Source organism: Lytechinus variegatus, chromosome 3 (genome assembly GCF_018143015.1).
Source record: "Lytechinus variegatus isolate NC3 chromosome 3, Lvar_3.0, whole genome shotgun sequence".
Classification (NCBI taxonomy): Eukaryota; Metazoa; Echinodermata; class Echinoidea; order Temnopleuroida; family Toxopneustidae; genus Lytechinus; species Lytechinus variegatus.
The window spans coordinates 4,337,157-4,350,276 of record NC_054742.1 but is presented as its reverse complement, the minus strand read 5'-3'; the positions used below and the strand labels follow the sequence as shown (position 1 = coordinate 4,350,276).

The following is a 13,120-nucleotide window of genomic DNA, read 5'->3' as shown; positions in this document are numbered from 1 at the left end:
CATGAAAGAAAAAAGATCCATCTTCCTGCCCTCAGTCCAGTATCCCCCCCTCCATAGGATGGTATACAAAATTTGAAACTTGAAGGGAGGGGAATACATCACCCCCCCCCCCCATGCAAGATGATTTCATGAGATTTTTGGTCCCTCTAGGTGGAAGGACAAGATGACCTTCTCTCATAGGCTGCTGTATAAACTTCTTAAGTCAAGGGGATGCCTTGGTCAATTCATTGTCAAATATGGTGTACTTTTTTATGAATTAGCAAGTGAGTGTAAAGTATATATAAAATTGGACATTCACACTCTTAAAATTGTTTTAAAATTATATGAGTAATTATATTGAATTGTTTTTCTTCCTTTTCTTCTGCAGTTCGCTTTGATGGTATCTACTCTGACGAGGAGACAGAAACAAAATGGGTTGGCTGGAATCAATGCTGTCAGAAAGATTGCTACCTTGAAGGAAATACCAATTGTTAACTCATAGAAAAACTTGTCAACTATTTGAAATCAATCCTGTATGTATTTCTATCAATATGTAAAATTGTTCCTCATAAATATTCTGCCAGACATTGTACGATTTATCATATCACTTGGTTTCTCATGGAACACAAAACATGTCTTGAATGATTTACTACATCCCTAAGAAAAGAATTATGTTGAAAATTTATTAATTTATCAACTCTGTGAATGTTAAAGAAAGATGGAATCTAAAAGATATTCATACACATATTACACTTGTATTATGTTATATCATGGACCTAAAGGTCCATGGTTTTATGTACAAAGTTAATTGTCAATTAGTTTGATTTTGTGGAAGGAAAATGAGTGGAACTTGGTGCAATACCAAGCTCAAGGTCTCCCTCTGTACATGATTTCTTTTTCATCTCCATTTTCTTCATAGAATATATATTGGAAGTAGCACTTTTTAAGTATATTTCTATATTTTACGAAAAATCTCAAAATAAAAGGTTGTCTGTAGTGGGAGACAAATCTCCCTTCTAATGGTGAAACTGTACGTATGTCATTTTAAAGATATATGTATTATACTGAGAAACTGATGAAAAAATAATGTGATATGTTTTATTTTAGTATGTAAATATCTTCAAATCAGATTCGGTATTTGTTTAAGAAGCAGTAGGGAAATGTACATAAATTTCATTGCATTGTTACACTGAAGGAACAACTCAAATGAACTTCATGTTTAAAAACAATTTGGCATGTTTTATTTACAACAGTGCTACTGCTAGGCATATAAAGTACTTTATAAATTCTTGTATATACACTTTGATGAGACTAGAAGCAAACATAACATGGTTGAGTTATGATATAAAATACTTAAATGAACAAAACATAACAAAGAGTATGGTGATTAAATCAGATTTTAAAAGTTGTACATAGTGTTTATAAACCATAGTAGACTTCCATATTCAAATGTCTTTCACTATACCTCTTTTGATAAGTCTTTCACAACTTAATCATTCTACAAAAAAAAACCTTGCTTTGCAGAAAGCCTGTATCGAACAAACTCGATTTCAATCACTTTGATTCTTAAATAAAAAAACATTTATGTCAAGGCAATGTTTCATCTATGTATAGACCTAGTCAAGATCTGGACGTAATAACTTCCAGGTAAGTACTGGCATTGATTTCCTTTGCACCCGTTTGAATACCCAATGTAGGTCGGTCTGAAGTCTATTGATTTATTCTCTTAAACTTACCTCCAATCTTTTACAGTGGATTTGGTAGAAGTCAGTAAATGAACTTTGCAATGATCTTTATTGGGTATTCAAACACAAAGGTACCATAAAAATGATCATATAGAATTGAGGCCAATAGTTTACATAGACCCATGGAATTCAGTGAAATTTATTCTTTGCCAAACATCGTAAAATTTACATATCTTCCAAAATATATACACTCCCATGACAAATTGGTGTCAAATGAAAGAGCATATTAAGCTTTTTCACATGATTGGGATGCTCTTGGGATTAAAGTATATTTCAGGTGGAATTTTCTTTGAATAAAAAAGTAATATTCATGCTAAATGTTGTTATATTTTCAAACATCGTTTCATAGAAATATATAGTGTAAATGTCAAATCTATGATTTATATCACATTTTTTATCATATGTCACCATTGAACAAAAAAAGTAATCTGAAATGTTTGTGTTGAAAAGTAACTAGCACAAATAACTATTTTTGTCAAGTTTTTATGTTTAATTTGTCTAAAATATGAAGTTTTTGGGGAAAAATGACACCGAGAAATTATCAGCTCCTGACGACAAAGCAATGTGATGAAGGGGCATGACATACTCATTTGTTTGATATCAAATTCATCATGATAGCACAAATATTTCATTAAATACAATAAATGTCATGATGTTTAGCAAGTGTCAACTTTTCTTTGAATTTCATAGGTGTACGTAAACTTCTGGCCTCAACTGTACGTTGTCCAGATCTAAATGAGCAGAGACTCATATTTTGCAATGGAAATGCAGAGAATCTCTGAAACATTCATAAAACTTGATGCAACCTCAAAGATAACAATTTGATTCCAAGTTAAATAAAAAAATCTCCCAAAGCATGAGAATGAAAAAAAAATCAAATTCACAACTTGATCTGACAAGGATGTTGGTTCTCATTGGTTTCAAAAGAATCTTCATTTCTAAATCTCTCTGAATTAAGGTTTGATGATACATGACAAATATAATGAAAAAAATTTAATGCAAAATACAATATGATGTGAAATTAAGTGCTGTGGCATGAATGCAAGATACACAAAGAATTCACTTTTTTTTTCATCTTTTCATTTTTCTTTTTAAAGATTTGAGAAAATCACATTTCCTCCTAACAAACTACCCTTTTTGAGTAGAATTGATGACTGGAAGAACTAATTCAACTTTCTTCAAAAGGCATCTTAACGTATATAACATTGATTGCTATATATTAAAATAGAAAATTGAATTAAAGTTTTTTTTCCATTACATTATTTCTGATGATGTAGTTGAACCTATGAACATTAATGAGGCTCATTGTATCCAAACATGATACAATAGGAATATCATAATAGTAACATTTATTGCATTCTCAGTTTACTCAGTAATATAATAAATACATGGACTCTTTGGTTGATAAAAATCAATAAGATAAAAATCTCATTCGTACATCTAATGCATGTACATGTATATCTAATATTGAACATAAGGCAAAGTAAAAGAGGAATTTGTAATAGGTTGGATATTATCAATTTCAATGGTTATCTATATCACAAATTGAACTGAAAGTTTTGATGATTATAAAGATTATAATAACACGATGTAAGAAATCTACATTTCATGTACAATAGTGACTAGCAAAGAGTGCCTACTGATCAAATAACTTTTGTAGTAAATATTATCTTTTCTATTCATTAATGATACTATGTAAGAAATCTACATTTTATGTACAAAAGTGACTAGTAAAGAGTGCCTATGGATCAAATAAGAAAGTTTGTAGTAAATCTTATCTTTTCTATTCATTCCATCTAATCCCCCATCCATACATCCCAAACATCTTACAAAATCAAGTTGAAAAGGCTATATTTATGACTGAATTCTTTTGTTTATGAATGGGGAGGGTCAATAAATGTAATGCTATACACTTCTATCCAGTTAAAAGGGGTTTTTTTTGTTTTTTTTTTCTTTCCTTTTTTGCAGACAGAACCCCAGAAAAAATACATTATTACATATATATATTTTGATAAGTAGGACTCATAAAGCAGATCTAAAAAAGCTGCAAATGATCTAGTTTTCTGAAAATACGTTAATTGTCCTTACTCTACACATGCAATACTTTCATTTTCACTCAATCTGTTTTTTATGTCACAGAGGAATGATGCTCTGCAATTGGTAGATAAAGCACGTAGGCTGAATAGACTACAGAGTTGAGGCTTACCGCTCATCAATGCCTCAAAAATAAAGTAGTATTACAGCAACATTGTAGTATTATGAGGTGGTGTATCTCAATGGTGACTGTGGAAATTGATATAGCAGTGTTGGTGTATATGAAGAGACGATACAATCATAGCAAATAAGATGAAAAATCAAGGATGATAAGATTTACTGCATAAAAAGTTGAGTCACTTTAGAATAATCTAATTATTAAAAGTAACAAAAATTAACGCTTAATAGAGTGATGAGATGATTAGAGACACAAATGGTTTAAAAGTGTTAAAAGCATGGAATCGAGACAAATGCTAACCTAAATGAGCTAAAAGGGAGACAAATGAACGGAAAGGTCATATATTCCGATTGCAAATTGAAGTTATTACATTACACCAGTCTGAGTGAATTGAATGTATTTTTTTATTCACATAAGCCTACAATTATATTTCTATTTATGATTTGACACTAAACCTGTAATCGTTCAATAAGAAACAATGAGTAAATGGAAGAAAATTGTATCCAGCTTACCAGCTGTTCAAATCAAAATAGTGGTGTACTTTTACAGTGAAATACTAAAGAATTACTGCAGAATGGTCTCATTATTTTACATGTAGTAATTTTAGATCTTAGATTTCTCAGAAAAGTGAATGCTCATAATGTGCACACATTAATATACAGTGCGTATCAAAAAAAAGTTTACACTTTGAAAAAGCTCTGGGAATTAAAAAATATAACACATGCGGGTAATTTTTTCACATATAATCTTGGGTTTGGGTCTCATCTATCCAATGAAAGTAAGTTTTGACAGAATGTTACACTTGAGTGAGCACTGTCCATTTTTGTAAAGCTCGCAGAAATCTGTTTGCGCAGAAATACTCGTTTTCACGCAGTGTCAAGGGGAAAGGGCGAAATCAAACTTACCCTGCGATACATTTTTCCTACATTTCCCTTGCACTTTAGTCAATTAAGATAAAACAGATACATTCAAGCATTTTTAAACAAATTTGCCACCCGAATTGAAATTTCAACACTTAGTAAGCACAACTTTTACCCTTTTTGTGCCAGCTGGATCTGAGGACATAACTGAATCTGAACAAAAGTTTATATCAGACATCTCCAGCCTTTTTTCACAAAGTTTTTATTATTTAAAGTGGGTTGACATTTAATTTTTCATTTAATATTTGTTTCTCCACACTTTTCCCAATCTTGACAATAATTAATAAATGAAAATCAAGCCTAATTCATTTTATGTAAATCACAGCTCAGTGTTAATCAAATATCTTCTTGATGGCCTTGGTGTGTGGAGGAGTGGGGAGGGGCGCAATGCACTCTTTGAATTGTATTGGGCAAGGAAACAACTTAAAAGAGGTCAAAGATATCTCGAAATCAATTTCACTTCCAAAATTCTACGTGTTCTTCATGAAAAAGTTTTACTTTTATTCGCATAGCTATTTCAGAGTTCTGCGCAAATCATTTTTCACTAACTTTTCAAAAGTAAGTGGTGCTCACTCAAGCGGAAATATTTTTCGATAGTTATATCGTCATTTGCTTAAATGGATCTGTACCAATGTTAAAATGTGGAAAAATCTTCAGGATATTACAAATGTATAATTTTACACGATTTTTTCAAAGTGTAAACTTTTTTTTGATACGCACTGTATATGGGCAATCCATTAAATATGAATATCCACCTCACTATTTCATGTAAGGCCTTCTTGACATGATTTCTCAGTTTTCTCATTTACTGTAAAAGTGGAAATTTTCGCGGTGTGGAAATTTTCGTGCATTTCGCGGCAAGATCGGCGAGCGCGAATATAAAAACACGCGAATTCATGAGCATTTATTTTAATGCAAGTTTTTGCGTGCATTGTTGTGGCAAAGAGATTGCATAATTTGACCTAAAGAGGGCGGCATTTATGCAAGCAAGCTTGAGCTCCAAATTCACATGTTCGCGAGAATTTGTTCCAAAGCAATGCGATAATTTTTTTAACAGTCGCAGATCGGTATTTAAATTATGATTTTTGTTGAAATATAAATTGCTTTTGCTGTTCGATTAGTGAGTGTTTAGATCTGCTTAGTTTCTGAGAAGACGTTGGGTCGATCGCACATGTTTGTTGATTGATCCCATGCACTTGTCTTTGAATAGCCGCAATTGCCCGGTCCTTCCCGGTGCTCGGCCGTCTATACCAGGCCAGCACATAGCAGCGCCTCCGTTTTGCCCTCCCTGATGTCCGACCCGCAAAGAAAAGTTGCGCTAAATGTCACAAAAGCTCATGATTAGATCAAAACAATGCTGAATTATGCCGCCCTAGAGCTAGAATTATGATCAGAAAATACAATTTTTTTGCTGAAATTTTGATTAAAACCATTCACAGATGGGCAAGAAGGAAGTGACTTTGTGATTAGTGTGCAGCGCGAAATTAAAAACCCGCGAATATGTTTTGAAGCCGCCAAGCGTGAAAAATTAATCCTGCGAAAATAAACAGCGTTTACAGTATATGAAAAGTTGTGAAGCTCGTAAATTAAGCTGGCTTGAGCAGTTTATATTAGGAGAAAAAATTTAAGAAAAATGAGAGTTGGAAACAGAATTTTATGGAAGAGCCCATGCTTAAAATCAGAAAATACTGATCTGAGAGTCATGCTGGACTAGCTTAATCATCAATTTGTTATTCAAGAAAACATGAATTAATCATCCTCCATCATGTTCTACATAACATCTAAAGAATTACCTGACATTCCCTAGTGAATCCAATTTGCAATGTTTCACATACATATTAATTTTGCTTGTTAAAGGTCAAGTCGACCCCAGGAAAATGCTGACTTGAATAAATAGAGAAAAATCAAACTAGCATAGTGCTGAAAATTTCATCAAAATTGGATGTAAAATAAGAAAATTATGACATTTTAAAGCTTCGCTTATTTTTCTAAAAACAGTGATATGCACAACTAAGTGAGTCAGACGATGATGTCCATCACTCACTATTTCTTTTATTTTTTATTGTTTGAATTAAACAATATTTCATTTTTTTATAGATTTGACAATAAGGACCAAGTTGACTGAACCATATAGTATTAAACAAGTGGAATGCCTCTGGCCGTCTCACCTGCATCACGCAGTTCAATATAGCAGCAGTGCTGACTTTGAATACTACTCTAACTCGCACAAGATGTTCAGTGATACATGGTTACTCTTATGTCCACTTTTTATGAACTAGACCAATGAACTTACAGAGATATGATGGTTATTCCACAGATCAGAGATGCTAACTGATAGCTCAAAAAAATCCTGAAAACCCAGGCCGGGGTCCAGGGGCCCGCCCAGGGCCCCTGGCGGGGTCAAGGGCGAAGCCCCCTGAAGCTGGAACGTTTTCTTATTCTTTTAGGGCTGAAATCATTAATCTACAGTAGTACATAACAAATAATTAATGACATAATAAACTTTATATCATAGGCAAGAAAGGTGCTCAAAAAAAAAAAAAAATCATGTAACCCGTACTCATTACGGTATGGGTTAACCTGCTGCGGGTTAATATGCTGCGGCCAATGGGTGCGACTCGGGACGGGTGTATGTAGCAGCTGGGGTGCCCTTTTTCACTCACTGTACTCATCAACAAGACAATCCTATACTATTGAAAATCCATAAATCACAATTTCTATCAAAATGATGGATAGTTCACACATATGAATTGATGAATACGCACCAGTCCACGCCGATTAGCTGAAATCCCGCGGCAGACAACCAATCACTCACGCAGCAGCAGGCAATTGCAGCCACACCGGGCCGTGCTTCGAGCGGTTCTACCGGGCGATCGCCCGACTGGGATAGCGCTGACACCCGTATCCCTGCAGGGTATAGGGCGGCGTTTGCAACTGCTACAATGTATTGCTCGCGCGTACCGTGCAAGTACAGTACCAGCTAAACTTCATGCTGCGCACAACGCTAATAATTTTCCGTCTGCGCAAATTGGCCATCCAAAATTGAAATTGCGCTCTCCGTAGCGAACTCCGTGACAAGATTTGGAGGGGAAATTTTTACGGATTTCACTTTGACAATCGATTTTTTTTTTCCGGAATATTTTTCAGCAAAGGAAAAAATCCGGAATTCCGGAAAAATCCGGAAAATTAGCAACTCTGCACAGATACATCCAATTCGGCCAAAGTTCATTGACCTTTGACCTTGGTCATGTGACCTGAAACGTGCACAGGATGTTCAGTGATACTTGATTACTCTAATGTCCAAGTTTAACGAACTAGACCAATAAAATTTCAAAGTTATGATGGTAATTCAACAGATACCCCCGATTCGGCCAAAGTTCATTGACCCTAAATGACCTTTGACCTTGATCATGTGAGCTGAAACTCAAACAGGATGTTCAGTGATACTTGATTACTCTTATGTACAAGTTTCATGAATCAGATCCATAAACTTTCAAAGTTATGATGGGAATTCAACAGATATCCCCAATTCGGCCAAAGTTCATTGACCCTAAATGACCTTTGACCTTGGTCATGTGACGTGAAACTCAGGCAGGATGTTAAGTGATACTTGATTAACCTTATGTCCAAGTTTCATGAACTAGGTCCATATATTTTCTAAGTTATGATGACATTTCAAAAACTTAACCTCAGGTTAAGATTTCGATGTTGAATCCTCCGACATGGTCTAAGTTCATTGACCCTAAATGACCTTTGACCTTGGTCATGTGACATGAAACTCTAATAGGATGTTCAGTAATACTTGATTAACCTTATGGCCAAGTTTTATTAACTAGGTCCATATACTTTCTAAGTTATGACGTCATTTCAAAAACTTAACCTCGGTTAAGATTTGATGTTGACGCCGCCGCCGCCACCGCCGCCGCCGTCGGAAAAGCGGCGCCTATAGTCTCACTTTGCTTCGCAGGTGAGACAAAAATGCTAATTCCACATTTTCAGGGAGGAATTAATTAGAATATTTCATATAACAAAACACAAAAGAAATGAGTGGATGACATCACAGTCTCCTCATCTGCATACCAACTAGTATGTACATATAACTGTTTTGTGTAATTAAGCAAAACTTTAAAATGTCATAACTCTCTTATTTTACATCCGATTTTGATGAAATTTTCAGTGTTATGGTTGTTGGATTTTTCTCTTTTTATTCACATCAACTTTTTGTTGGGGTGGACTTGTCCTTTAAGGCTGAAAGATTTATCTTAGTTTATATATCCTCCACCAGGATACAAGCAAGGACAATAAATCCTTACCACCCTACAACCTAAGATTTAGAGTACAGCCAGCTGCCTACAGTAAAGGCCACTATAGCAGGAACCTGTCTATCCTATCTATAAAGGCCACACATTGTTTTTATAGCAGGAACCTGTCTATCCTATCTATAAAGGCCACACTTTGTTTTTATAGCAGGAACCTGTCTATCCTACCTATAAAGGCCACACTTTGTTTTTATCTTGTCACTACAGACAAACTTTATGTATCTTCTTGTTATGTGTAGCAAGCTTCATGGGATATGTAATCTCTGATTTTTCAGAAATTAGTTTAACCTGTGGGAGTTTCATGAATGAACTCAATAAATTGTCAGCTTTTGATTGGCTGAGATGCACTGGTCTCTGAATGTTGCTATGGTAACTGTTAGAGAATGATAACTTGACAAGCTTCATGAGATTGTTGAAGGAGTTGATGGATCAGCTCAGAAGCTGTCACTGCAGGAGCCATCACTGTCTGATTCATTACCTTTAGCTCCACCACTCTCCTGAAACATTAAGAAAAACACATGTTTGAATAAAAGACACTTTTAATGTATTTCAATCCTATTAGTCTGATTGTTTAGAAATGTATGTCCCAGGTAGAAGAACTAGATCCTCTGAAGACCCACTTAAATTAACATATCCAACAAAAAGAAAACAGACTGGAGATAGAACATTCACCGTTGCGTCCTCAGTGGAATGGAACAAGCTCCCTCTCGCAATAAGACAATCCCCAACAATCAAGACTTTTAACCCTTTGAACCCGATAGGCCGGAATACCGGCCTGCCAGAAAACACGCAAATACCCGATAGGCCGCCTACAGCCACGTGATTTCAAAAGCATGGATTCTAAATATCAGGTGATCTTCTAAAATGACGTCATCTTTCTAGTATGTGTAGGAATATTTAGTCGATAATTTCAGTCAATGTCGGCAATGATTTTGGAAGGATTTAGCTTAAAAAATGGCCAAAATATGCCACTTTTTTTGTGATTGCTCGTGTCGTAGGTGCGGTAATACGTGGCGAGTCACATGCTTACTATGGGGAAGCAATTGGTATATCTCACTTTGGTGAAAACAGTGATTTTGAGCCCAAAACAGACACTAAATTTGATATTTCTGATCGTAGATTGGGTCTACGAGAAGCCAAACAACTTCAGCCGGCTCGGGCCGGGTACTAGCGGGGGTAAGGTGCCGTTGGGTCTCGAATCATGGGGGATTGTATGAATGTGGTCGAGAAGTCATTTATGTGCAAATAATTCAGGGTGTATGTCACGACCGCCCCAAATAATTCAGGGTTCAAAGGGTTAAGAAGTCACTTAAAACTCTCTTGTTCTAGGCAATTGCCTGCATTTAATATGCCATTCTGATTTTTGTTTGTATTTTTTATATGTTAATTGAAATTGTGAGCGCTTTGGGCCATTTGGGAAAAGCGTGTTATAAATATTAAGTATTATTATTATTATTAGTAGTAGTAGTAATTTTCACTAATGCATTCTTAACCAAAAAATATGGATAGGTTCCACCGACCCACTACTGCTGACTTCTCTTTTCCTTTCTTTTAACAGTATATCGAATTTTCACTATTCCTGCCTTCCAGAGTAATGTCAGAATCAATGACATCTTTGAGATCTACTTCAACTCCTATCTATCACATGTCAACTTAATATGACCCAGGATTACCCTAATTTCATATGAAGATATCTAGAACAGTTTTGGTACTGTATGTTCAAAGATACTTTTCAGGTATTTAATATCAAAATGTGAATTTTATAATTGTCTGAAAATTGCGGTATTTGTTTTGTTAAATGTATTTTATTGTTCTATGAATTTACATATTTCTATATTTTCGACCTTTTGTTTTTCTTTTTTTTGGCAAACTTTATAGCAAAATAATTCCTATTTACGCTAAATTCAATTAATTCAGCTGATGAAAGTAAAAATAATCATATCTTTATGAATCAGATGAGAAAATTAAGTTTACATTGACTTTGTACACAACATCACGTTTTGAAGCAATTTGGGTGACGTGCACTTACGTAATGTTGCATAATTTTTCAACTGCGTATCCGGCCATTGTAAATTTAGTATCAAAAGGTTCGCAAGACTTCAAAGTAAAAAGTCAGTGAGCGGCGCAGTAAAAAAAATTGCGCAGAATGGTCAAGGAAAATTTTGAGGGAGGGATGTGATTCTAGTGTTAAGCAAATAAGCAATAATGTACATGCAATTTTATTGAAGAGGAATGAAAGATGAATGATAGTTTATTCTTTACCTCCTTCTCTCCATCACTATCATCAGATGATTCTAATCTACTTGCTGCTTCTTCTTCTTCCTCCTCACTATCATCTTCTCTTGTTATCTGAGATGGAATCTCTTCTCCCTGGAAAGATAGACAGTATCAAGAATTATCTTTAAAACTTGACAATTGTCTCTCTTTGTATATGTAAATGTTTCTGAACACTTATAATCTCTGAAAGATGTAAACCTGTTATAAACATTTTACTATAACCATGACCCTTTCACCAAACCGATCCTCAAAATGGTAATTTCCTAAACTTGAGATCTCTGTACTTGATATTTCCTACCAAGGAAGCTTCATGACAGTTATGTAAGGTTAACATAACTATGGCCAGGTAACCAAACTTATCCTCAAATCACTTACCTTGAGATCTCTGTACTTGAGGTTTCCTACTCAGAATGCTTCATGACAGTTATGCAAGGACAGCATAACTTCAACCCTGTAAATAAATCAATCTTTCAATTGGCAACACTTTACTCACCTTGAGATCTCTATTCTTGAGGTTTCCTACCCAGAATGCTTCATGACAGTTGTGTAAGGTCAACATAACCTTGACTCTGTAGACAAATTGCTCAAGGAGACGTTTCATCTGAGGTACATGACTAGTCAGGGCAATATCCTTGGCAACCTGTCAGAAAATAAGAGAAAATACTTCTTACTAAGTTGGATCTTTCATTAAAAACATGAAAAAAAAAATTATTGTATTCATTTTCAAAAATTTCTGCAGTTTAAGATTAAAGCTTCACTCTATAACAAGTTGAATGTTCAGGGAATTGAACAGAGAAGATGCCCATTACACAGTATCCAAAGGGCATACCATTGGCAAAGCACAGTAACTTCAATTATTTTAGGTAGATAGATGACACAACGTGATAAATTGGAGACACAACATTTGCTCCTGCGACAATTGCTCTGGGCTTTATTTCGTCTAACATGCAGAGTAAGAGTTATAATAGCATTTTATTTTAAGTTTAGGGTTAGCTTTAGGTTAGGGTATAGTACATATATTTTATCCATGGTTGAAGTTGGTCATTCAATTAGTGTGTGGATTTCATAGCGGAGCAATTACTGCAGGAGCAAATGTTGCGGAACGATAGATAGCCAGCCTTGTCATTGACACAACATTTTTTTCCCTAAAAAGTTTGGTAACAGGTCTTGTTTTCCAAACTATATGAAGCTACCATTATTTTTCTCATTTCTTTCTAAATATTAAGATGCAGGATAAAAATTTGTGATCACAAGATGAACAAACTCAACCAATAAGTTATTCACCTCCACACCATTACATGATGGATTGGTATTATACCCATTGCAATGACTACTCCCCAGGGATCAGAGAAAGTATTATATTATGTGCAGGCAAGCCAAAAACCAACGGCAGCATAAATATATGAGAAAAGCACTTGACATCATTCCTATGCGTTATGTACCACATGGAAAAATATTATCATTATTACTGAGTGGCAAAAGCCATGAGATATACCTAGATGTAACTTCTTACCTTTGAATGGCTACAGATGTGTTGTAGATATCTAGTGCATTGTTGCAGCATCTTTAGAAGAGCTTGTACATCATCTTTCTCAATTCTGAACAACTTATCAAGGAGAGGCATTGCATGACGTAGGAAGATATCAAGGAACATTCTACCATACTAAA

At 34.8% G+C, this 13,120-nt stretch overlaps 2 protein-coding genes across 3 annotated transcripts in view; one reads left to right on the top strand and one right to left on the bottom strand.

Annotated features, from left to right (window-relative positions):
• LOC121410032 overlaps window positions 1-1,820 on the top strand; it is a 34,815-nt gene extending 32,995 nt beyond the window's left edge. The window contains exon 28 of the mRNA XM_041601852.1: window positions 368-1,820. Within this exon, the coding sequence (XP_041457786.1) occupies window positions 368-474 (107 nt within the window). The 3' untranslated portion in view covers window positions 475-1,820. The remainder of the gene's footprint in view (window positions 1-367) is intronic.
• A 7,402-nt stretch (window positions 1,821-9,222) lies between these two features.
• Window positions 9,223-13,120, bottom strand: part of LOC121410029 (Fanconi anemia group D2 protein-like) — a 61,431-nt gene continuing 57,533 nt past the window's right edge. For both annotated transcript variants that reach the window (XM_041601850.1, XM_041601849.1), the window contains exons 35-38: window positions 12,966-13,115; window positions 11,946-12,092; window positions 11,438-11,545; window positions 9,223-9,672 (exon numbers count right to left, since the gene is read on the bottom strand). In XM_041601850.1, coding sequence (XP_041457784.1) covers window positions 9,610-9,672; window positions 11,438-11,545; window positions 11,946-12,092; window positions 12,966-13,115 — 468 coding nt within the window. In that variant the 3' untranslated portion in view covers window positions 9,223-9,609. The remainder of the gene's footprint in view (window positions 9,673-11,437; window positions 11,546-11,945; window positions 12,093-12,965; window positions 13,116-13,120) is intronic.